Source organism: Salvelinus namaycush, chromosome 18, assembly GCF_016432855.1.
Source record: "Salvelinus namaycush isolate Seneca chromosome 18, SaNama_1.0, whole genome shotgun sequence".
NCBI classification, from domain to species: Eukaryota; Metazoa; Chordata; class Actinopteri; order Salmoniformes; family Salmonidae; genus Salvelinus; species Salvelinus namaycush.
The window spans coordinates 16,931,376-16,957,244 of record NC_052324.1 but is presented as its reverse complement, the minus strand read 5'-3'; the positions used below and the strand labels follow the sequence as shown (position 1 = coordinate 16,957,244).

Genomic DNA, 25,869 nt, shown 5'->3' with positions numbered 1-25,869 from the left:
TTGCTCAAAGGTGTTATCAAGGTTAGAGGGGGCAAAGGAGGGGTTCCTGGCAACAGGGAGCATGAATGACATTGGTCTAAGCTCAAAGTGGGTTTTAATTTGCTTCCAGATTCGGACTGTGCTATGTATAATAGGATTGTTACGATAAAGTGACCTCTCCAGATTGACAGGCGACAAAATCACAGCACCAATAGAGAAGGGGTGACACTCCTCCCGCTCCATACTAAGCCAGCTGGGTGACGGACGTGCGTCATCCAGCAAAAACGTAACAGCGCGGAGGTTAGCGGCCCAGTAATAAAATATAAAATTTGGGAGAGACAATCCTCCTTCCATTTTGGATTTGCAGAGGTGTTTTTTACCTATCCTGTGTGTTTAATAATCCCAGATGAAAGGATTGATAATTGAGTCCAGTTGTTTATTAAAGGATTTAGGTATGAAGACTGGGATGTTCTGGTATAGGTAGAGCAGTTGTGGGAGGAAGACCATTTTAATGGCATTAATTCTTCCGAGCAGAGAAATTGGGAGAGTTCTCCAAAATTGTATGTTTGTCTTGAGTTTTTGCATCAGAGAGGGGAAATTCTCTTTAAATAGTAAGGAGTATTGTTTGGTAACTACAGGAATAATTATTTCTAAGTGAGCAAATAAGATGTTTCTGAACACTTCTAAATTAGTCCTGATAATAAAGAACAATCATGAATGATGAGAAAGTTAGAGGCTACAACAAAACATGCTAACCTCTCACCATTACCAATAACAGGGGAGGTTAGCATTTTTGGGGGAGGAATGAACTTACTCATCATTACTCACAATTATCCATAATCACAGAACCAATCTTCTGAACTGAGGGGTGGAGCCTTTAGTTACTTTACCGCAGGCCCTGTAGTAAAGTAGGCAAAGGCGCCATCTCTGTGATCACCTAGGTGTCTCTGTGGCCCGGGGGTTAAAAAAAGACTCAGGACTAGACAAAACATTTCTATGATGTGCGTTAACTCATGTATCTCCTTATTCTGTTATAACAAATCTATTCTGAGGTAATGGAAAGATAAGGGTGTATGGGTTAGTATCCACATCAATGATGAGCTCAAGTCAAGTTTTTCAGTTGTCTATACTTTAAGTAAAGGGACATTTCCATAGATGAGTTGTTACAGGTTGTATTGCCCAGAATGTTCATATCAATGACAAAAATATACATGAATTGACCCTCTGTCAGTTCCATCCCTTTCTGTTCCAATTTGCTCACAGACAAGGCACACCTCTTGAAGGCCTCCCTTCACAGGGAATAGGGATGTGCAGGTTGTCAGGGTTCGTTTTGGTCCAGGGGGTAATGCAGGTATCTGGTTCCTGCAGCGGAAAATCACATTGTAATGTTCTTTTGTTTTGCATGGCAGAATTCATCAAGCAGATGGATATGGACGAAACCCCAGTAAAAGGGGATGCAAAGGTTGAGGTCCATGTGATTAAAAAAAACTTCACATAATTTCTTTATTTTGTTTATTTAAAAAAACACCTGGGACATAAACCAAAGGCTCTGGGTCTTCCTTGTGGCGGTCCTCATGAGCCAGTTTCAACATAGTGCTTGATGGTTTTGCGACTGCACTTAACTTTCAAAGTTCTTGAAGTTTTCCATATTGACTGACATTCATGTCTTTAAAGTAATGATGGCCTGTCGTTTCTTTGCTTATTTGAGCTGTTCTAGCCATAATATGGACATGGTCTATCTTCTGTATACTACCCCTACCTTGTCACAACAACTGATTGGCTCAAGCGCATTAAGGAAATAAATTCCACAAATTAACTTAAGGCACACCTGTTTCTTTATTTTAACTGTTAATTGAAATGTATTCCAGGTGACTACCTCAAGAAGCTTTGAGGGATTGCCAAGAGTGTGCAAAGCTGTCAAGGCAAAGGGTGGCTACTAAGAATCTCAATAGAAAATATTGATTTAACACTTTTTTTTGGTTACCACATGATTCCATATGTGTTATTTCATAGTTTGTCGTCGCTGCTATTCTACAAGGTAGGAAAGTCAAAAGAAAAACCCTTGTAGGTGTGTCCAAATGTTTGACTGGTGTGTGTGTGTACGTACCGGTACATACAGTTGGAGTCATTAAAACTCGTTTTTCAACCACCACAAATTTCTTGTTAACAAACTATAGTTTTGGCAAGATGTTTAGGACATTTACTTTGTGCATGACAAGTCATTTTTCCAAAAATTGTTAAGACAGATTCACTGTATCACAATTCCAGTGGGTCAGAAGTTTACATACCCTAAGTTGACTGACTTAAAAAGCTTGGAAAATTCCAGAAAATGTCATGGCTTTAGAAGCTTCTGATAGACTAATTGACATCATTTGAGTCAATTGGAGGTATACCTGTGGATGTATTTCAAGGCCTACCTTCAAACTTAGTGCCTCTTTGCTTGACATCATGGGAAAAATCTAAAGAAATCAGCCAAGACCTCACAAAAAAAATGGTAGACCTCCAAGTCTGGTTCATCCTTGGAACAATTTCCAAATGCCTGAAGGTACCACGTTCATCTGTAGAAACAATAGTACGCAAGTATAAACACCATGGGATCACACAGCGGTCCTACCGCTCTGGAAGGAGACGCGTTCTGTCTCCTAGAGATGAATGTACTTTGGTGTGAAAAGTGCAAATCAATCCCAGAACAACAAAAAGGACCTTGTGAAGATGCTGGAGGAAGCGGGTACAAAAGTATCCATATCCACATAACCTGAAAGGTCGCTCAGCAAGGAAGAAGCCACCATAAAGCCAGACTGCGGTTTGCAACTGCACATGGGGACAAAGATTGTACTTTTGAGAAATATCCTCTGGTCTGATGAAACAAAAATAAAACTGTTTGACCATCGTTATCAAATGTATTTATATAGCCCTTCTTACATATCAAAGTGCTGTACAGAAACCCAGCCTAAAACCCCAAACAGCAAGCAATGCAGGTGTAGAAGCACGGTGGCTGGGAAAAACTCCCTAGAAAGGCCAAAACCTAGGAAGAAACCTAGAGAGGAACCAGGCTATGAGGGGTGGCCAGTCCTCTTCTGGCTGTGCCGGGTCGAGATTAGTGAACAGGTCAGGGTTCCATTGCCGCAGGCAGAACAGTTGAAACTGGAGCAGCCAGGTGGACTGGGGACAAGGAGTCATCATGCCAGGTAGTCCTGAGGCATGGTCCTAGCGCTCAGGTCCTCCGAGAAAGAGAGAGCATACTTAAATTCACACAGGACACCGGATAAGACAGGAAATACTCCAGATATAACAGACTGACCCTAGCCCCCCGACACAAACTACTGCAGCATAAATGCTGGAGGCTGAGACAGGAGGGGTCAGGAGACAGTGGCCCCATCCGATGATACCCCCAGACAGGGCCAAACAGGCAAGATATAACCCACCCATTTTGCCAAAGCACAGCCCCCACACCACTAGAGGGATCTCTTCAACCACCAACTTACCATCCTGAGACAAGGCCGAGTACAGCCCACAAAGATCTCCGCCACGGCACAACCCAAGGGGGGGCCCCAACCCAGACAGGAAGACCACGTCAGTGACTCAACCCACTCAAGTGACACACCCCTCCTAGGGACAGCATGGAAGAGCACCAGTAAGCCAGTGACTCAGCCCCTGTAATAGGGTTAGAGGCAGAGAATCCCAGTGGAGAGAGGGGAACCGGCCAGGCAGAGACAGCAAGGGTGGTTCGTTGCCCCAGAGCCTTTCCGTTCACCTTCACACTCCTGGGCCAGACTACACTCAATCATATGACCTACTGAAGAGATAAGTCTTCAGTAAAGACTTAAAGGTTGAGACCGAGTCTGCGTCTCTCACATGGGTAGGCAGACCATTCAATAAAAATGGAGCTCTATAGGAGAAAGCCCTGCCTCTAGCTGTTTGCTTAGAAATTCTAGGGACAATTAGGAGGCCTGCGTCTTGTGACCGTAGCGTACGTGTAGGTATGTACGGCAGGACCAAATCGGAAAGATAGGTAGGAGCAAGCCCATGTAATGCTTTGTAGGTTAGCAGTAAAACCTTGAAAATCAGCCTTGCCTTAACAGGAAGCCAGTGTAGGAAAGCTAGCACTGGAGTAATATGATCAAATATTTTGGTTCTAGTCAGGATTCTGGCAGCCGTATTTAGCACTAACTGAAGTTTATTTAGTGCTTTAAAGTAGAGCATTGCAGTAGTCTAACCTAGAAGTAACAAAAGCATGGATTCATTTTTCTGCATAATTTTTGGACAGAAAATGGACAAAGTTTCTGATTTTTGCAATGTTACGTAGATGGAAAAAAGCTGTCCTTGAAACAGTCTTGATATGTTCGTCAAAAGAGAGATCAGGGTCCAGAGTAACGCCGAGGTCCTTCAGTTTTATTTGAGACAACTGTACAACCATCAAGATTAATTGTCAGATTCAACAGAAGATCTCTTTGTTTCTTGGGACCTAGAACAAGCATCTCTGTTTTGTCCGAGTTTAAAAGTAGAGCGTTTTCAGCCATCCACTTCCTTATGTCTGAAACACAGGCTTCCAGGGAGGGCAATTTTGGGGCTTCACCATGTTTCATTGAAATGTACAGCTGTGTGTCATCCGCATAGCAGTGAAAGTTAACATTATGTTTTCGAATAACATCCCCCAAGAGGTAAAATTTATAGTGAAAACAAGTGGTCCTAAAACAGAACCTTGAGGAACACCGAAATATACAGTTGATTTGTCAGAGGACAAACCATTCACAGAGACAAACTGATATCTTTCCGACAGATAAGATCTAAACCAGGCCAGAATTTGTCCGTGTAGACCAATTTGGGTTTCCAATCTCTCCAAAAGAATGTGGTGATCGATGGTATCAAAAGCAGCACTAAGGTCTAGGAGCACGAGGACAGATGCAGAGCCTCGGTCTGATGCCATTAAAAGGTCATTTACCACCTTCACAAGTGCAGTCTCAGTGCTATGATGAGGTCTAAAACCAGACTGAAGCATTTCGTATACATTGTATACATTGCTGCGCAACAGCTTTTTCTAAAATTTTGGAGAGGAATGGGAGATTCGATATAGGCCGATAATATAAAAAACTTTCTGGGTCAAGGTTTGGCTTTTTCAAGAGAGGCTTTATTACTGCCACTTTTAGTGAGTTTGGTACACATCCATCTGGTGGATAGAGAGCCGTTTATTATGTTCAACATAGGAGGGCCAAGCACAGGAAGCAGCTCTTTCAGTAGTTTAGTTGGAATAGGGTCCAGTATGCAGCTCGAAGGTTTAGAGGCCATGATTATTTTCATCATTGTGTCAAGAGATATAGTACTAAAACACTTAAGTGGCTCCCTTGATCCTAGGTCCTGGCAGAGTTGTGCAGACTCAGGACAACTGAGCTTTGGAGGAATACGCAGATTTAAAGAGGAGTCCGTAATTTGCTTTCTAATGATCATGATCTTTTCCTCAAAGAAGTTCATGAATTTGTTACTGCTGAAGTGAAAGCCATCCTCTCTTGGGGAATGCTGCTTTTTAGTTAGCTTTGTGACAGTATCAAAAAGAAATTTTGGATTGTTCTTATTTTCCTCAATTAAGTTGGAAAAATAGGATGATCGAGCAGTAGTGATGGCTCTTCGATACTGCACGGTACTGTCTTTCCAAGCTAGTCGGAAGACTTCCAGTTTGGTGTGGGGCCATTTCCGTTCCAATTTTCTGGAAGCTTGCTTCAGAGCTCGGGTATTTTAAGTAGTCCATTTCTGTGTAGACAATGAAATTAAATGTATTACAAAATACAGTGCTAAAGGGCTTGCCACTGGCCGTACCCTGTGCGCCTAGGCAGTATATGAAGGGAGACCTATGGAAACAACACAAAAATGGTACAAACACTGGTAAGGGCAGATAACAGCCAAGGGACAAAATAGGCTGAGACAATGCACATCAGGACAAGAGGGATATCACAACATCACATAATGGGGAAATCTGTTGGCAACAATGAAAAACATTGTAAAAGCAGGCACGAGGGACAAAGTATCACTGGGTAAAAACTAGTTGAATCAACATTGTTTCCACATTTAAACCGTGAAAATCAGTGATGGTGTAGAATCAACATGGAAACCGAACTGGATTTGCAAAAAGCCATCAACGTCAGGGCATTTGGTCTTTTTTTCTCCCACTCAACTTTTAACCTAAATCCAATGACATGGTGAAATGTTTCGTTAGGGTTCACATTGACAACTCAACCAAATGTCAATCAAAACTAGATTTTTAACTGACATCTGTGCCCAGTGTGTAGGCAGCAAGATAAAATGTCAAAGGCATAACAGACCATGAACCACGTTACATTCATAAGAACTCTTATGCAGCTGCTATCCTACACAGAGAGACAAACACTTAAAAAAAATAAAAAAAATAACTTATGATATATACAGTTATTCCTGACTGCCACTTTTTCCTCTCGGGCCATGTCACCAATAATTGCATCTACTGATGCAGACTTGCCCAGCACACCAATTAACTCCTTGTCCCTACATGGCCCTACACTCAACTTCACACAATGTACTAAACCAAAAAAAAGGCGGTATACATAAAAAAAAAAAAAAAAATGTCATTGAGCGTAGACATGGATATGAGCACCATGTGGTGACAAAAGTAGTAATAACAACATACCCTCAGGTAGTTGCAGAGGGCTGTGGCTGACATTTTCTCTGGCCCATCAGTACGCTTCTTAATCTCCTTCAAACTGATGCTGTACGTCCTTTTTTAACCCATAATGCCCAGAATCCCCATCACTTGAATGCTTTCAAAAGAGAAGTAAAAGTGTTTAAATCCACACAAAAAAAGTGTTTAATCCATGCTTTTCTGGTATGTAGCCTACAGCATTAACCTATACTATTCTTAAGGGATAAACACAGACCATCTACATTATCTGGAAATAATGGACAACATAGTAGGGACGACACGCCATACGTTTTATGTATTCAAGGCCCTGCAAGACTAACATCCTGTCCAGGGTTTGTACTTGCACATCAAGCAGCCTCACGCTACAGAAACAGGAGATAGGCTGCCTTTTTTTAATCTAGATAATGTATTGGGTAGAGCCATCTACGTACCAGCACTCCTCTCTGCATCCTCTGCCAGCTGAATCATCTCCTGCTCCTCGGGGCTTATGTTGTCTGCAATTAAAACACGTCCTTGGTCACCAGTAAATCAAGGTTTATTATTATTCCTGGTCTTGGAGATGTTTGAACATGTTGTTCCAGCCCAGCAGTAACACATTAATAAGCCAATTAAGGGCTTGATAATTGGTTGATACTAAGCTTGTCAGGCTGTGACAGTCCTGGCATATCATACATAACTAGCAAGTTAGCTGTATGTTCTAGTTAGCTAGATAGTTAAAACAGTCATGGTGAATGGGCAAGAGCTACCGTATAGCTCAGCAAGTATTCACAACGCAAAACAGTCTCCTAGGTTCGCCCATGGCTAGTTACCTTGCAGCAAAGGTAACTAGTTATAGCTAATCTACTGAGTAGTTTTAGCCTTAGTTTACCATTCATTTTACAATTACGTTTTTACATTAATATTTGTGTACTTACAATCGCTAATAAATGTAGGAAATGGATATAACTAAATGTATACAAAGGTGAAATTACTGTAGGTACTTACCAGTTGGCTCCATGTTCATGTTGTGCGGAATAAAATTCTACTTACTGATTGGTTTGACGCTAAAAAATTATGCTGCGCAGTGATTGGCTTGAATGTGACAGCTACCCTGGGTACGCTCTGAATTGAGCGTCTACCGTGGAGCCCCATTAGAAGAGCACGTTTCCCACTACATCACTTCCGTTCATCTGATCGGGCAGAAAGACAGCGAAAATGGTGTCTTTTGGAAGAATTTCGCAAGCTCTCCTACGGTCCTCAATGATCCAGACCCGTCAACTCTCTGCCTCAGCGGCCCATAGTCATGGGGAGCAAACAGGTAAGCCCACACAAACATTTCTCAAATGAAGCGATTTAGTAATGACAAGCCATAAAGTTGTTTGAAGGACATGATAACGTAGTGACCTTGCTAGTTAACGTTAGCTAACGTAACGTTAGCGCGAGACAGCATAACAGCGAATTTGACTAATGTAACTAGCTAAGTTAACGTTAGCTACAGGAACTTGGCAAATCAACCACATACACAGGAGTTGTTGGCAATTCAAGTCCCACCTATATCCATCCTATACTAGCCAGATGGCTAGTAACACTACATGACCTAAAGTATGACACCTGTTCATCGAACATCTCATTCCACAATCATTGGCATTAATATGGAGTTGGTCCCCCCCGTTGCTGCTATAATCGCCTCCACTCTTCTGGGAAGGCTTTCCACTAGATTTTGGAACATTGCTGCCGGGACTTGCTTCCATTCAGCCACAAGCATTAGTGAGGTAGGGCACCGATGTTGGGTGATTAGGCCTGGCTCGCAATTTGCGTTCCAATTCATCCCAAAGGTGTTTGATGGGGTTGAGTTCAGGGCTCTGTGCAGGCCAATCATGTTCTTCCACACTGATTGGCAAATTTCTGTATGGACCTCGTTTGTGCACAGGGGAATTGTCATGCTGAAACAGGAAAGGGCCTTCCCCAAACTGTTGCCACAAAGTTGGAAGCACAGAAGCATCTAGAATGTCATTGTATGTTGTAGTTCCAGTGCAGGGAAATCTTAATGCTAAGGGGCCTAGCCCAAACAATTAAACACAGCCCCAGACCATTATTCCACATCCAAACTTTACAGTTGGCACTATGCATTGGGGCAGGTAGTATTCTCCTACCATCCGCCAAACCCATATTTGTCCATCAGACTGCCAGATGGTGAAGCGTGATTCATCACTCCAGAGAGCAATGGTGGCGAGCTTTACACCACTCCAGCCGACGTTTGGCATTGTGCATGGAGATCTTAGGCTTGTGTGCGGCTGCTCGGCCATGGAAACCCATTTCTTGAAGCTCCAGACGAACAGTTCTTGTTCTGACGTTGCTTCCAGAGGCAGTTTGGAACTCTGTAGGGAGTGTTGCAAACGAGGAGAGATGATTTTTACAAGCTTCAGCACTCGGCGTCCCTGTTGTGAGCCTCACAATAACAGCACTTACAGTTGACCGGGGCAGCTCTAGCTGGGCAGAAATTATTTACTAACTTGTTGAAAAGGTGGCATCCTATGACGGTGCCACGTTGAAAGTGACTGAGCTCTTCAGTAAGGCCATTCTACTGCCAATGTTTGTCTATGGAGATTGCATGGCGGTGTCAATTTTTGTACTTTTTTTTTGTGTATATATATTTTTCTATATATATACACCTGTCAGCAACGGGTGTGGCTGAATCAACTAATTTGGGGGGGTGTATATGTAACAGTTTAACTTTAGTCCGTCCCCTCGCCCCGACCCGGGCGCGAACCAGGGACCCTCTGCACACATCAACAACAGTCACCCATGAAGCATCGTTACCCATCGCTCCACAAAAGCCGCGGCCCTTGCAGAGCAAGGGGAACCACTACTTCAAGGTCTCAAAGCGAGTGACGTAACCGATTGAAACGCTATTAGCGCGCACCACCGCTAACTAGCTAGCCATTTCACATCCGTTACTCACCCCCCTTTCGACCTCCTCCTTTTCCGCAGCAACCAGTCATCCGGGTCAACAGCATCAATGTAACAGTTTAACTTTAGCCCGTCCCCTCGCCCCGACCCGGGCGCGAACCAGGGACCCTCTGCACACATCAACAACTGACACCCACGAAGCATCGTTACCCATCGCTCCACAAAGGCCGCGGCCCCTTCAAGGTCTGAAAGCGAGTGACGTAACCGATTGAAACACTATTAGCGCGCACCACCGCTAACTAGCTAGCCATTTCACATCCGTTACATATACACTACCGTTCAATAGTTTGGGGTCACTTAGAAATGTCCTTGTTTTTTAAAGAAAAATAAAATGTCCATTTAAAATAACATCAAATTGATCAGAAATATAGTGAAGACATTGTTAATGTTCGAAATGACTATTGTAGCAGGAAAATGCTTTTAATAATGTTTATTTATGGAATATCTACATAGGCATACAGATGCCCATTATCAGCAACCATCACTCCTGTGTTCCAATGGCACGTTGTTAGCTAATCCAAGTTCATAATTTTAAAAGATTAATTGATCATTAGAAAACCCTTTTTTGCAATTAATGTTAGCACAGCTGAAAACTGTTCTGATTAAAGAAGAAATAAAACTGTCCCTCTTTAGACTAGTTGAGTATCTGGAGTGTCAGCATTTGTGGGTTCGATTACTGCGTGCCCGCACGCAGCTTAGAGGGAACAGTGGTCAGAATGCAATCATGGTTACCTTAAGAGTTTTTACGCTTGTAGGATGGCCAGCTTTAGGTTGAGTAACTCAATGGAGGCAAGAGAAAAAGTGGTCAAAAATCTGGAAAATGTATTCTGTGCAAGAATTAAGCCTGACTGGTAGCCAGTAGCCTTACTTTCCCGTTGAACTCATCTTTCTTCTCGAATCCGCAGGACATAAAACAGAGGTAAGATGGATATCGATTTGAGACATGCCATATATTTTCATATTAATTTGAAATTCCTGTTATTTTTAACGTTTCTCACATTTGAGTATCTCTGTGAAATGTCAACTGAGCACTGAGTGTGTACCAAGCGTTTTATTTTCAATACCTTACATTTTATTTCAGCATGCTAATTTAGCTTTTTGCGACCAGCAGAAACAACTTTGAAGACAACGACCATAAAATGTAAAATCCTCAAGTTGTTATGAGAAACATGCACCGTTATGTCAGAGCTCTGTGCTTATGATCGGATGTATTGGGTTATGAAATCGAACTATTTGGATAGTGCATTCGGAAAGTATTCAAACACCTTCCCTTTTTCAAAATGTTATGTTACAGCCTTATTCTAAAATTGAGGAAAATTTTTTATTTAAATCACACACTACCCCATAATGACAAAGCGAAAACAAGTTTAGACATTTTTGGAAATGTATAAATAAAAAACATACCTTATCTACATAAGTATTCAGAACCTTTGCTATGAGACTCAAATTGATCATCCTTGAGATGTTTCTACAATTTTATTGGAATCCACCTGTGGTAAGTTCAATTGATTGGAAATTATTTTGAAAAGGGGCACACCGGGCTATATAAAGTCCCACTTGACAGTGCATTTCAGAGCAAAAACCAAGCCATGAGGTCAAAGGAATTAACAGTAGAGCCCCGAGACAGGATTGTGTCGGCACAGATCTGGGGAAGGACACCAAAAAAATGTCTGCAGCATTGAAGGTCCCCAAGATAACAGGCCTCCATCATTCTTAAATGGAAAAACTTTGGAACCACCAAGACTCTCTTCCTAGAGATGGCTGCCTGGCCAAACTGAGCAATCGGGTGAGAAGGCCCTTTTCCAGGGAGGTGACCAAGAACCCGATGGTCACTGACATATCTCCAGAGTTCCTCTGTGGAGAACCTTCCAGAAGGACAACCATCTCTGCAGCACTCCACCAATCAGGCCTTTATGGTAGTGGCTAGACAGAAGCCACTCCTCAGTAAAAGGCACGTGACAGACCACTTGGAGTTTGCCAAAAGGCACCTAAAGGACTCTCAGACCATGAGAAACAAGATTCTCTGGTCTGATGAAACCAAGATTGAACTCTTTGGCCTGAATGCCAAGCGTCACATCTGGAGGAAACCTGGCACCATCCTTACGGTGACGCATGGATACTGCAGATCTGATTGGTTATGGCTCACCAGTCTGTATAGAGTATGGGCCTGAGTCATGCCTTTCAATGCAATAGAATCCTACTCCAATACGCTCTGCATACAAGAAAATCTCTTGCATAGTTAGTTTTTGTTTTGGTATGTTTTAATTGAAAGTGGCTAATATTGCATTAATTCGAAGGGAAACGTTGAGTGTTAAAGGGGAAAACTAGGAAGTTGACTGAAGTGCAATCTCGTGCTTCTCTGTGGGCTGATATTTCTGGAACCCAAACCGTCTGCCCGCGTGAGCCATCGTGCGCACATTTATGTTGTCCCCCTACACCAAACGCAATCACGACACGCAGGTTAAAATATCAAAACAAACTCTGAACCAATGACATTAATTTGGGGACAGGTCGAAAAGCATTAAACATGTATGGCAATTTAGCTAGTTAGCTTGCACTTGCTAGCTAATTTGTCCTATTTAGCTAGCTTACTGTTGCTAGCTAATTTGTCCTGGGATATAAACATTGAGTTATTTTACCTAAAATGCACAAGGACCTCTACTCCGACAATTAATCCACACATAAAACAGCCAACCGAATCGTTTCTAGTCATCTCTCCTCCTTCCAGGCTTTTTAATCTTTGAATTTAGATGGTGATCCATCTAAACTTTCATAGTATTACCACGGCAACAAAGTTCGTCTTTCAATCACACACGTGGGTATAACCAATGAGGAGATGGCAAGTGGGTGCCTGCTTCTATAAACCAATGAGATGGGAGAGGCAGGACTTTCAGCGCGATCTGCGTCAGAAATAGGAATGACTTGTATTATAGCACTTGGCGTCGCAGACGCTCGTTGGCGCAATAATTGAATAACATGGATTTCTACATTTATTTTGCGGCGCACGCGACGTGTCCGGTATGGTCAGCATGTATGCATGGCAGTCCCGGGGGAGCTGCGCGCCTGCAAGTTAGAGGGAACATTGCTGTCAGGTACTTAGCGCAGTAGAAGGCCGTGCCTTCTTTCAAGAACAAGACGTCCCTACTGCGTATCGACCTGGTACCAACGAACCTGCCGTTTTCTACTTGTAGAATCACAACGCTTGTCAGTGGCGGAGAACTTGACTTTGAGCCAATCGGAGAGCACAAACCTCCACGTGGGGAGCCGAGAGAAGTCACAAGAGAAATTAGAGGGCACCTTTCCCAGTGTAATCCACCCCCATTTCATCAGAATTATTCTAACTAAGCAAAACTGCATATAAAAAAAATATATAGGATACTTTTTTGGGGGTTGTGTTCAGTTTGATACTGTGCACATGCTCATTAGCAAGCTAACTTTGCCTGGCTCAGTTTAGTTAGCTAGCTAGTCACACACATTTCATATGAAACGATTTGGGTGGTAAGTGCAGCACAATGCTTTACCAAGATGGCTACCTAGCAATAAATAATGACGAATAAAACATTTAATTCACTCCAATTTCCCATACTGCCAGTTTGCTTTCTAGCTTATGTTAGCTAAACGGTTCACGTCGTCATTTAGCACAACATAGCTAGCTAGTTTCTCCACTGACTCAACAGCTAACAGGCAGCTGCTTCATTCAAAAATGAATCCATTGTGATTTAATTATATTGCTAGTTATCTAGTTTTGGCCTTCTGGTTAGTATCAACAAGGGCTTACTGAAAATGCTAGCTAACAAAAGCATTCACGCAGCTTGCTAGTTAACTTACATTAGCTACAACAAGCAGGAACAAAGTCAGAGGTTCTTTGGAAATGGCAACTCAACAGTACAAAACCTGCACTTTGGTGGTTTGGTTGCTTTTGACATTGACACACGCAGAGATTTGAGATACTTGATCTCCATGGTTTGTACCCCTGTGCACACATTAAAAGGAACGTGAAGTTAGATTTGGCATTCCAGTGAGATCAAATAAACATATCTGTTACATCAAAATGTGAAAAACTGAATAAAGATCAAATGTATTGCTTAAGTGTATATAAAGCCTTTGCTTCAGTGTTACTCATCAAATTCATTTTGTTCTTTGTTTCTTCTCCAGCCAGAACATGGAAGATCCTCTCCTTTGTAGTTGCCCTTCCGGGGGTTGCAGTGTGCATGTTGAACATGTACCTGAAGATGCAGCAACATGCTGCACACCATGTGGAACCTGAGTTCGTACCTTACAGCCACCTTCGCATTCGCAGCAAGGTCTGATTCAAGTTTTAAAATGTTTTATGGAAAAATACTAAATGCATCCAGTTATTGCAAACCACCTCTGATTGTATAGTTGGTATTATCGTCTCTGTAATTTTGCCTAGAGTATTTACACATTTTAATGTGCTCCCTGTTAGTTGAATTTGTCATTATGTTAACTTAACTCTTGTCTCTCACCAGCGTTTCCCATGGGGTGATGGCAACAAGAGCCTGTTCCACAACCCTGAAGTAAATGCCCTCCCTGATGGCTATGAAGGACACGAAGAGTGATCACTCTTCTTCCAGACTACCTCACACACTGGGACCAGAGTCTTCCCTCAATTCTTTACTCTGTTACTAGATCACACTCTTCAAACAGTTTACGCTCCTCTATTCCATTATGTTTAACTATGTGCACTTATCACAAGGGACTCCATGATAGTAAAACTTTTCTGGACCATTTAACACAATGTGTGCTTAAACTTAACTAAAATAAATATTACCGAAATGTGTTTGTCATTATTAACTCATGTACACTATCAGGTGATTTCTTATGTCTCTTTCTCTACCAAATAAGTCTGTTTGGAGTTACGAAAGGAGTTTAGAAATTCGTGTTTCAGAACGACGCACTGTTTGACACTATTTGCTTCCCCTTCTTTCACATGACTAACTTCTTGTGACTCACATTCCTCTAGCAAGCGAGTAGCTAATCTTAGTTACTCTGTTTTCAATTCAGTCTGTCAAATTGTCTGAAACAAAGGAGTGAAGTTTTGCAAAGTAAAGGTAGGAAATTTGAAGGTATTGCTCGACTGAGATGGCGACTTTACATGTATTACCTTGAAAGACCTGGAGGAAGACTGCGTCAACATCATTTGGAAGCGGCTTGACGAATTTGGTAAGCTAACGTTAAATGTCAGCCAGCTGGTAGTTTGCGAGACATGACTACTGCTTTGTGAAATTAACGTTACATGCTAGTAGAAGTACTTTGGGCAATTCTGTTCAATGTGGTCTTACGATTTTTAGTCATGCAGTCGGTAATTACCACCAGTTGGTTCAATAGCGAAGGCGTGTCATCAAAATGAAAAACAATAGGCCTAGTTATCTGCATTGTACCTAGCTAGGATATAACATTCACGTAATGAATGCACTTGTTTTATTAATCACGGTCTTTATAAAGGTAGGGAGAGTGTGCAGGACAGACTGAGAGCAAGAACAACCAATGGCAGCTATGGCTGAGCTCATTGTGCCTGATTCAAGAAGGTGGGACTGTCACCTCTGATCTGAGGTTTTATTATTCTATTGAATTCCTATCCATTTTTTCCCCTGCTATTCAATAGTCCCTACTTGGTTTTCTAATGTTAGTTTGGTTATTTTCGCTCAATCAGATTTTTTGGTGATTTGCAGATGCATTAACTTCTTCCTGTATGATGGGTCAAAGGTCAAGGGTGAGGGTGACCCTACAAGAGCTGGCATCTGCTACTTCTATCCTGAAGAGGTAGGGATGTCAAGGGTGTATGTGGTCCCTCAATGAGATTATTGATACTGTGTATTAAGAATGATTACTTGATTGCAGTAATGATCCCCTACCAATTGGATGAGTCTGTTGAATGATGGTTCTTTGCCTTTTATTTATTCCAGACGCCTCTCGATAAGCAGGAGCTGCTGTGTGGACAGCTGGCAGGCGTGAGCCGCTGTGTCTCTGAGCTCTCCTCCTCCCCTGTACGTCTGCTCAGGCTACGGCGGAGCAAGTTCGCCATCCGCATGAAAGACAACTTTTTGTGGGTGAGTTGCGCCATAATCTCGTTACGACACTTCCGCCTGAGGTTATTTGCACCATAGCCTGGAACCACACCAGATCATTGTCGTATATGACAACTATGCACTAAGTCTATAACATATCTTCAGATGTTTGAGCAAAACCTGACAGATCTTATTGAAACATTCACCGATATCTCAGATGGATAGACTACTGTAATGAGACTGTTCGTCCCCTAAACCTGTTTTTGTTTCAATCCCCTGTGTATATGTCATAATAACTATCCATGTTGCCCTCCCTCAGGCCTTAAGCTGTTCAGTGGAAATACCAGACGTCAGTATATGTGACTTCCTGGATCAGCTGATAAATCTCTTTAGTTTCTATAACGGCCCTATCCGCCAGAGCTACCAGGTACAGTCATCTCTAACACTTAATAGTGATGGGAAGTTTGCGTATTTTTACTGACTAGTCTTTTCGACTTGTTCAGTCAAAAGAACAAATCTTATGACCAATTTTGTTAATTTGAGTCTGTAATGCCCAGAGCACGCAGGACCCCCTACCGGCGAACGATAAACTCAAGAGTCATGATTCTACAAGCCTCTCGTTCACATGTCATCAGGGCAGGTTCACCCGGTGGCCCTAAGCAACCTCTTATGTCGCTTATGCCTGGAACCGGCCCTGAAGACATGTGAACGAGAGGCTTGTAGAATCATGACTCGTGAGTTTATCTTTCCCTGGTAGGGGTCCTGCGTGCCCTCTATGGTGAACGAGATGTGACCTCCAGCCCCCCCCCCCCCCCCCCCATTGATCTTGTTAGTCATTCTCACTCCGATATCATATTAACATGGCATAAGTTATTACAAAATGTGTAGAATTGCAGGAAATTAACTTTAAAACTAAAATAATCACAGTTTAACATGGGGTCCACTAACATTTTTGCCGGAAGGTTGGGAGTCTTCCACAACCCAATCTCACTTAGGGCACCTAAAAGGCTAGAGCCGGCCCTGCATGTGGTTCACCATAGGATGCTTATTGGAGCTGTCATTTGTGACAGACATGTAAAAGTGTGCTTTAACCTCTAAGGGATCGGTGTCCCCCGTGGGACGGTTGAGCTAACGTAGGCTAATGTGATTAGCATGAGGTTGTAAGGAACAAGAAAAATTTCCCAGGACACAGACATATCTGATATTGGCAGAAAGATTAACAAGAACTTAAGCTAACTGCACTGTCCAATTTACAGTAGCTATTACAGTGAAAGAATACCATGCTATTGTTTGAGGAGAGTGCACGGTTATGAACTTCAAAATGTATTAATAAACCAATTAGGCACATTTTGGGCAATCTTGATACAACATTTTGAACAGAAATGCAATGGTTCGTTGAAGAGTCTAAAACTTTGCACATACACTGCCTCCATCTCGTGGCCAAAATCAAAATTACGCCTAACCTGGAATATTACATATTGGCCTTTCTCTTGCATTTCAAAGATGATGGAACTTTTGTACCTTTGTATTATCTTTAACAAGATCTAATGTGTTATTCTCCTACATTAATTTCACATTTCCACAAACTTCAGTGTTTCCTTTCAAATGGTATCAATAATATGCATATCCTTGCTTCAGGTCCTGTGCTACAGGCAGTTGGATTTAGGTATGTCATTTTAGGCGAAAATTGAGAGAAAAAAGGGTCCGATCCTTAAGAGGTTTTAAACAATGAAGATTTGTTGATTGCTAGGAATAAAAATATGATTATTTTTTCAAATGTTTGAAACAAGGTCTACTTGTGGCCGCAACCGGACTAGATTCTGAACTACTCTTGGCGGAAAGCATTGCTTGACTGCCGTATGGGTGATGAGCACAATATCGTTCGAACTGCAGCCCTCCAAACTATTCGTTTTCGAGTGTGTTGGTTCTATAAAGCTGTGTCCATCGTAACGTTCAATCAATTCATTGAATTCATTCTTGCACATGCAATCAATTATCAGTTACAATAAACATTTTGTGCTGCTTACAGCATGATCTATTTTCCTTTGCGTATGCCTATATATGGTGGTCGGATCACGTCTCTGGAGCGGCTGAGCCAGAGGAGCATGTATCAATCTTGTTGTAGGACTCATTGCGGCCAGCTGATCAAATGAATGAGTCTCAGGAAAAACGAATCCTGACTCTCCGGTCAGTAAAAAGAGGCGCTCCAAAATAAATTATTAGTTTGTGAACTGCACATCACTAACACTTATCCTAGCTCTGTACAGCAATCTGTCATGTCCATATCATGTCCTCACTTCACATAGATGTGCGTTGTTTTTTGCTAATGCTAAATATGCCTCCCTCTGATTTGCCTTGCATTTAGATCTACAGTCAGGAAGATTTAGCCGTTCGATGGACCCAGTACCTCTCCCACTTACAAGGAGGTGCCACTGAACTCCACCACATCTTCAGTGTCTTGAGCACCATTGACTCTACACATGTAAGTAGTAAGTCGTCTGTTGGGCATGATGTCGGTAGGGTTTGCTACCTCAGGTAATATCATACGATTCCTTATTTTATGTAAGGCGCTGTTACAATTACTATCTATTTCATTGACCTTTTAAGTTGATTTACTTCTAGCCTGGCAATTATTTCCTTGTTTTATGTGTCATTTTGATTCTCAGATTGACCCACTTCTCCTACTCAAGGCTGCCCTCATTCTGCAGGCCTGTCAACGCTGCCCCCTTGTGTTAGCTGGTTGTGTACTCTACTGTGGGAGGTAAACTGTCTGACCTTTGCTGCAGCAAAGTGCTGGAGTAGTTAACCACAGATTAGAACCAGACACGAACTGTGTGTATATAAACGTGTCTTTGCTCCACAGGGTTGTCAGCACACAGATGCCCCCTGATCTCACAGTGAAAGTCATGGTTCATGAAATGGAAACATACAAGCAGGTATATGACAATGGCTGATAATTTAGGTGCTTCTCTCATTTGAGATTTTTATTTTATCTTGTGATCGTCTGAATTTGTTTGGTTGTTGTATTATGCATCAATATCTTAATGCAAATCAAAATGTATTTGTCACGTGCGCCGAATACAACCGGTGTAGACCTTACAGTGAAATGCTTACTTACAGGCTCTAACCAACAGTGCAATTTTGGGCGGGGAAAGGCATTAGGTGAACAATAGGTAAGTAAAGAAATAAACCAACAGTAAAAAGACAGTGAAAAATAACAGTAGCGAGGCTATATACAGTAGCGAGTCTTATGGCTTGGGGGTAAAAACTGTTGAGAAGCCTTTTGGTCCTAGACTTGGCACTCCGGTACCGCTTCCCATGCGGTAGTCGAGAGAACAGTGTATGACTGGGGTGGCTGGGGTCTTTGACATTTTTTAGGGCCTTCCTCTGACACCGCCTGGTGTAGAGGTCCTGGATGGCAGGCAGCTTAGCCCCAGTGATGTACTGGGCCGTTCGCACTAACCTCTGTAGTGCCCTGCGGTCGGATGCCGAGCAGTTGCCATAACAGGCAGTGATGCAACCAGTCAGGATGCTCTCGATGTTGCAGCTGTAGAACCTTTTGAGGATCAGAGGGCCCTTGCCAAATCTTTTTAGTTTCCTGAGGGGGAATAGACTTTGTCGTGCCCTCTTCACGACTGTCTTGGTGTGTTTGGACCATTCTAGTTTGTTGGTGATGTGGACACCAAGGAACTTGAAGCTCTCAACCTGCTCCACTACAGCCCTGTCGATGAGAATGGGGGCGTGCTCAGTCCTCCTTTTCCTGTAGTCCACAATCATCTCCTTAGTCCTGGTTACGTTGAGGGATAGGTTGTTATTCTGGCACCACCCGGCCAAGTCTCTGACCTCCTCCCTATAGGCTGTCTCGTCATTGTCGGTGATCAGGCCTACCACTGTTGTGTCATCTGCAAACTTAATGATGGTGTTGGAGTCGTGCCTGGCCGTGCAGTTGTGGGTGAACAGGGACTACAGGAGGGGACTGAGCACGCACCCCTGAGGGGCTCTAGTGTTGAGGATTAGCGTGGCAGATGTGTGGCTACCTACCTTCACCACCTGGGGGCGGCCCGTCAGCTAGTCCAGGATCCAGTTGCAGAGGGAGGTGTTTAGTCCCAGGATCCTTAGCTTAGTGATGAGCTTTGAGGGTATTATGGTGTTGAACGCTGAGCTGTAGTCAATGAAAAGCATTCTCACATAGGTGTTCCTGTTGTCCAGGTGGGAAAGTGGAGTGCAATAGAGATTGCATCATCTGTGGATCTGTTTGGGCGGTATGCAAATTGGAGTGGGTCTAGGGTTTCTGGGATAATGGTGTGTTGATGTGTGCCATTACCAGCCTTTCAAAGCACTTCATGGCTATGGATGTGGGTGCTACGGGTCAGTAGTCATTTAGGCAGGTTGCCTTCGTGTTTTTGGGCACAGGGACTATGGTGGTCTGCTTGAAACATGTTAGTTTTACAGACTCAGTCAAGGGACATGTTGAAAATGTCAGTGAAGACGCCTGCCAGTTGTTCAGCGCATGCCCGGAGCACACGTCCTGGTAATCCATCTGGCCCCGCAGCCTTGTGAATGTTGACCTGTTTAAAGGTCTTTCTCACGTTGGCTACGGAGAGCGTGATCACACAGTTGTTCGGAACAGCTGATGCTCTCATGCATGCCTTAGTGTTGCTTGCCTCGACGCGAGCATAGAAGTGATTTAGCTCATCTAGTATGCTCGTGTCACTGTGCAGCTCGTTGCTGTGCTTCCCTTTGTAGTCTGTAATAGTTTGCAAGCCCTGCCACATAAGACGAGCGTCGGAGCCGGTGTAGTACGATTCAATCTTAGCCCTGTATTGAGGCTTTGCCTGTTTGATGATTCGTCGGAGGGTATAGCAGGATTTCTTATAAGGATAGAGTCCCGCACCTTGAAAACGGCAGATCTACCCTTTAGCTCGGTGCGAATGTTGCCTGTTATCCATGGCTTCTGGTTGGGGTATGTATGTACAGTAACTGGGGACGACGTCCTCGATGCACTTATTGATAAAGCCAGTCAAATCAAATTTATTTATATAGCCCTTCGTACATCAGCTGATATCTCAAAGTGCTGTACAGAAACCCAGCCTAAAACCCCAAACAGCAAGCAATGCAGGTGTAGAAGCACGGTGGCTAGGAAAAACTCCCTAGAAAGGCCAAAACATAGGAAGAAACCTAGAGAGGAACCAGGCTATGAGGAGTGGCCAGTCCTCTTCTGGCTGTGCCGGGTGGAGATTATAACAGAACATGGCCAAGATGTTCAAATGTTCATAAATGACCAGCATGATCAAATAATAATAATCACAGTGGTTGTCGAGGGTGTAGCACCTCAGGAGTAAATGTCAGTTGGCTTTTCATAGCCGATCATTAAGAGTATCTCTACCGCTCCTGCGGTCTCTAGAGAGTTGAAAACAGCAGGTCTGGGACAGGTAGCACGTCCGGTGAACAGGTCAGGGTTCCAACACCAGTGACTGATGTGGTGTACTCCTCAATGCCATCGGAAGAATCCCGGAACATGTTCCAGTCTGTGATACCAAAACAGTCCTGTAGTTTAGCATCTGCTTCATCTGACCACTTTTTAAAGACCTAGTCACTGGTGCTTCCTGCTTTAATTTTTGCTTGTAAGCAGGAATCAGGATAGAATTGTGTTCGGATTTACCAAGTGGAGGGAGAGCTTTGTACGCGTCTCTGTGTGTGGAATACAGGTGATCTAGAAAAAAAATTCCTCTCTGGTAGCACATTTAACATGTTGATAGAAATTAGGTAGAACTGATTTTAAGTTTCCCTGCATTAAAGTCTCCGGCCACTAGGAGCGCTGCCTCTGGGTGAGCGATTTCCTGTTTGCTTATTTCCTTATACAGCTGGTTGAGTGCGGCCTTTGGTGCCAGCATCCGTCTGTGGTGGTAAATTAACAGCCACGAAAAGTATAGCTGAAAACTCTAGGCAAATAGTGTGGGCTGCATTTTATCACAAAATACTCTATTTCAGGCGAGCAAATTCTAGAGACTTCCTTCGATTTTGTACACCAGCTGTTGTTTACAGATATGCACAGTCCGCCCCCCCTCGTCTTACTGGAGTGTGCTGTTCTATCTTGCCGGTGCAGCGTATATCCCGCTAGCAGAATATCCATGTCATCATTCAGCCACGATTCCGTGAAACATAAGAATATTACAGTTTTTGCTGTCCCGTTGGTAGGATATTCGTGATCGTACCTCATCTAATTTATTGTCCAATGATTGCACGTTTGCGAGTAATATTGACGGTAACGGCAGCTTTCCCACTCGCCTCCTGCGGATCCTCACGAGGCACCCCGCTCTGTGTTCTCTGTACCTGCGTCTCTTCCTCTTGCCAATAACTGGGATGTTGGCTTGTCGGGTGTTCGGAGTATGTCCTGTGCGTCCTGCTTGTTGAAGAAAAAATCTTTGTCTAATCCGAGGTGAGTGATCGCTGTCCTGATATCCAGAAGCTATTTTTTGCCGTAAGATACGGTTGCAGAAACATGTACAAAATAAGTTACATAACGCAAAAAAAACCACAAAGTAGCACAGTTGGTTTGGCGCCCGTAAAACTGCTGCCATTTCTTCCTGCGCCAGATTTCCCCCCCCCCCCCCAAAGTCAGCAGTTTTAGTTACAGGCCTTGCCATACATTTTTGCTTATGCTTCTATATTGCTCTAGGACCAGAGACCCAATGGACTGAGTTCCTCCAGCTCTTCTGGCAGCACTCCTCTATCTAGCCCAGTGACCTCCACCACTGTGTTCCTGACCGCCACTGAACTACAGTATCTCCGCTCCGCTCCTGTGGACAGAGAATCCAGGTACTTCACCCACCTCTGAAAGAAACCCCCCTCCACTGTATAAAGTATATCCTTTTCTGGTAAACACTCTAACTAGAGTGAGTTATATGTTCCGTCCTGATACAGTAAGCTCAAAGCCAAGTGAAAGTGGGGGTTAGACACGTTTTGAATGGTTGCCACCCTGAAATGAGGATACATTGTTGAGCCTGTGTCTGTCCTGCAGATCCAAATCTACCCAATCTACTCCAAAGGAATCAAACCGACCTAGGAAGTCCCGCCTCCTGTCAAGAACCCTATCTGACACACCAACCACTGATCCGCTTGACCCAGACCCCACCCACTACGTGCCACTATCCTTCCATTATCCCTCCACTCCCCAGTCAACTCTATCGGATGAGTCGCTTTTTAGCCCAAGTCCTTCATTTCACACTCCTGGCCCTCTCAGCCCTTCACCTATCAAGGTCGCTCCAGAGACCTCTGGTCATAACTTGTCCAATGGAAAGCTGTCCCATGAGGTGGAGGAGGGTGTCACAGGAAGTTCGTACGACCACAGTTTTAACAGCATAGATGGTGGGAGAGATGAGTCGGGTCTTGCAGGAGGAGGCAGGTCAATGCAAAACAAGGACCTGCGTCACATCAATGGACAGAATGGAGGTAGTATTGTACTGAGTGGAGAGAGAGCTGGAGCCCTCCAGTTCAGAGGTCAGGAGTCCCCAGAGCCTGGCAGTCAGAGGATGGGGAATGTGGAGGTGTTTAAGGAGAAGGAAGGACAGGGGAGTAAAGGTTTACTGCAGGCTGATACTTGTGATGTGCCCCCCTACTCCCCTTCGCCCGGTGAGAACTCTACAGAGGCCCCTCTGCTCCCCATGTCGTTGTACCAGCACAGGGTGAGAGGGCTGGTACTGGCCCTGCTGGTGGAGCCAGACTTCCACAGCAACACTGCAGCCATGGAGGAAGTGGTGAGGAACTTTTGGGGAATATGGGAGGGATATGAATGTTTGTTCATGCATGAGTGTTCCACGAGTTTCCGCCTTCTGGACCACCACCTGTGTTCAACTGTTAGAAAATGAAATGTATAAACTGGGTGGTTCAAGCCCTGAATGCTGATTGGCTGACAGCCATATACCACGAGTATAGCCAGACCATATACCACGGGTATAGCCAGACCATATATACCATAGACCATATACCACGGGTATGACAAAACATGTATTTTTACTGCTCTAATTACATTGGTAACCAGTTTATAATGGCAATAAGGTACTTCGGAGGTTTGTGGTATATGACCAATATACCGGCTAAGGGCTGTATCAGGCACGTTGCGTTGTGTTTAAGAACAGCCCTTAGCTGTGGCATATTGGCCATATGCCACACCCCCCTCCCCCGTGCCTTATTGCTTAAATATACTATTGCCCTACGTGTTATTACAGCAGTTTGTTATTTAGTCTACTCTCACCCTGTGGTTTATGCTCAGTATCACAGCAGCCTGGCATCTTTAAATGGACTGGAGGCACATCTGAGGACCACTGCTCTGGGGACTTCTGGCCCACATGGACCATACACCTTTGCACACTTTGACTGTATACAGAACACGCTCACAAGTGAGGCTTGAATATTCTCAGCGCTCTCTGTATATTCTATACTTATTTTTTCCGCCTTTGTCTGACTCTTACCTTTTGCCTCTCTCTCTTTGTCCATTTCTGTCTATGGAACCATGTCTTTCAGTTTCCCAGTGTTCACCTTACTGCTAGAGTGAGTAGAAAGCTCAGTGCTTTGCAGTAGCTGATTGGGATGTTTTGGGGCATTTTGTGGGACTGTGGTGTTTTATGTGGACTTTGTGTTAGCTGATATGGGTATTTTGGGGTACATTTGAGCAACTAGGACTCTACACAATCTCAGGCTTTTTTATTGCGTGGTTGATTGCCGTTCATGTTTGTGTGGCATTTGTAACGAGAGACTGCTGTGTGTCCCTGCAGCCAACCTGTCTGGCAGGCCCGGGGGAGCCCAGGAGTGTTCCTTTGTGAGAGCCACATCGCTGCTCCACTCGCATTTCTCTCACACTGAAGCTCTGCAGGAGGCTATTGTCAGGTCAGTATGACCAGCAGTGATGGAGGGGGCTCTCACCATTCATTACTCCTCAAGGCTGATAATGGGGGTAGTGGAACGGAGGCCATCATTATGCCGTTTGTATTATCCTTGAGTGTTTTGGCATTGAGTTGTATGTATAATGTTTAGACACAATGTTTATACCACAGGAGCGCTGGTGCAGCTGTGTACGGGACCCGCAGCGTGGCCCAGGAGACGTACTTCCTGCAGCAAGGCGGAGCAGTGAGAAACTCTGGCATTCCTAACCACCAGGACAGCGCTTTCTCTCTGCCCAGCAAGGCCCGACACAGATTAATGAAACATGGGATAAACCTGCTCTGACTGACCATGACAAGGAGAGTTCCACCAGCACCTTTCTCTACTCCTTTCTCTACTGAATATGATACTCTTTAAATTCATTTCCAACACTGTACTTACACTGAACCTTTTTGCAAGTTAATATAAGCACTTTGTAAAGAATTATAGGAAGTTGTATGTATTTTTAGCTTTTTCTGTTATTGCGTGGCGTTTAAGAAATGTCTGCTTTATCTGTAATGTTGTCACTTGTTCGCTTTGCTGTATGGTTCTTGTCCTATCTTGGTCAGGTCATTATTGTATAACAGAATCTGTTCTCAATGACTTATAATAAAATATACTATTTACAAGAATGATGGTCAAGTCCTACATTGTTTTGTGTTAATGTGCAGAGGGCCATGATCTTTGTCAAGACTGCAGACATTTTGCACTATGAAATTCCAACACCACATGAGCTTATACAGAACACAAGTGGTTTTGTGTAACAAATACTCAATGTACAAACTTTATGACATGGCTGCTGGGTATCCTAATCACTGTAATCCTCTCGGCTGCCACTGAATCCTTCACCACCACCACCCACAAATGACATGGTGTATGTAGAAAAAATATGTATTTACAGATATCATGTAATTATTGTGTACTCTTGGATTTCCTTATGGGGTTTATTTTGATTAAGACAACTCAAAAGCCATTGCGTACACTCAATGTGATAATTTTCAGTCCTGTTCCAAAAATATTCGATGAGGTTGTTTGCAAAGACTGCAGTGGGTGATTCTTGAAAAAAGTATTTTGTCAATAGATCTTGGTCTTATGGCAAACACTTTTTCTTCCAAGTAAACTATTTCAAATGCATGTATTCTAATGTGGTTATTTACAATAGATCAACTGATGTATGGATGAATTAGTAAATTAACTCTATCTTAATTGTCTAAATGAGCTGCACATTGTACTCTAAATTACAGGGGCCACTGTGGTCCCTGTAGTGTCATATCAATAATAGGCCTAGTAGCTCAATGGAACAAGAGATATGGCGCTCGCAGCATT

At 43.5% G+C, this 25,869-nt stretch overlaps 2 protein-coding genes and 1 long non-coding RNA gene across 3 annotated transcripts; 2 read left to right on the top strand and 1 right to left on the bottom strand.

The window, feature by feature from the left end:
• Nucleotides 1–695: 695 nt before the first annotated feature.
• On the bottom strand, nt 696–8,311 carry LOC120063170. The gene is made up of 3 exons (XR_005478477.1): nt 7,631–8,311; nt 7,078–7,140; nt 696–1,341 (listed from the first exon to the last, which is right to left on the bottom strand). It is a non-coding gene; the product is annotated as an uncharacterized LOC120063170 (long non-coding RNA).
• LOC120063169 (cytochrome c oxidase subunit 6A, mitochondrial-like) lies at nt 7,777–14,394 on the top strand. Its single transcript, XM_039013370.1, has 3 exons — nt 7,777–7,943; nt 13,751–13,899; nt 14,086–14,394. Exons 1-3 carry the CDS (start codon nt 7,841–7,843, stop codon nt 14,173–14,175), a joined length of 342 nt encoding a protein of 113 aa, XP_038869298.1. The 5' UTR covers nt 7,777–7,840; the 3' UTR covers nt 14,176–14,394.
• Nucleotides 14,395–14,516: 122 nt separating this feature from the next.
• On the top strand, nt 14,517–25,175 carry hps4 (HPS4 biogenesis of lysosomal organelles complex 3 subunit 2). Its single transcript, XM_039013369.1, has 13 exons — nt 14,517–14,779; nt 15,062–15,144; nt 15,289–15,379; nt 15,523–15,666; nt 15,944–16,051; nt 17,990–18,106; nt 18,291–18,385; nt 18,488–18,560; nt 22,304–22,443; nt 22,646–23,381; nt 23,897–24,023; nt 24,399–24,510; nt 24,678–25,175. The coding sequence occupies exons 2-13, from the start codon at nt 15,104–15,106 to the stop codon at nt 24,847–24,849; spliced, it is 1,956 nt and encodes a 651-aa protein (XP_038869297.1). The 5' UTR covers nt 14,517–14,779; nt 15,062–15,103; the 3' UTR covers nt 24,850–25,175.
• Nucleotides 25,176–25,869: the final 694 nt, after the last annotated feature.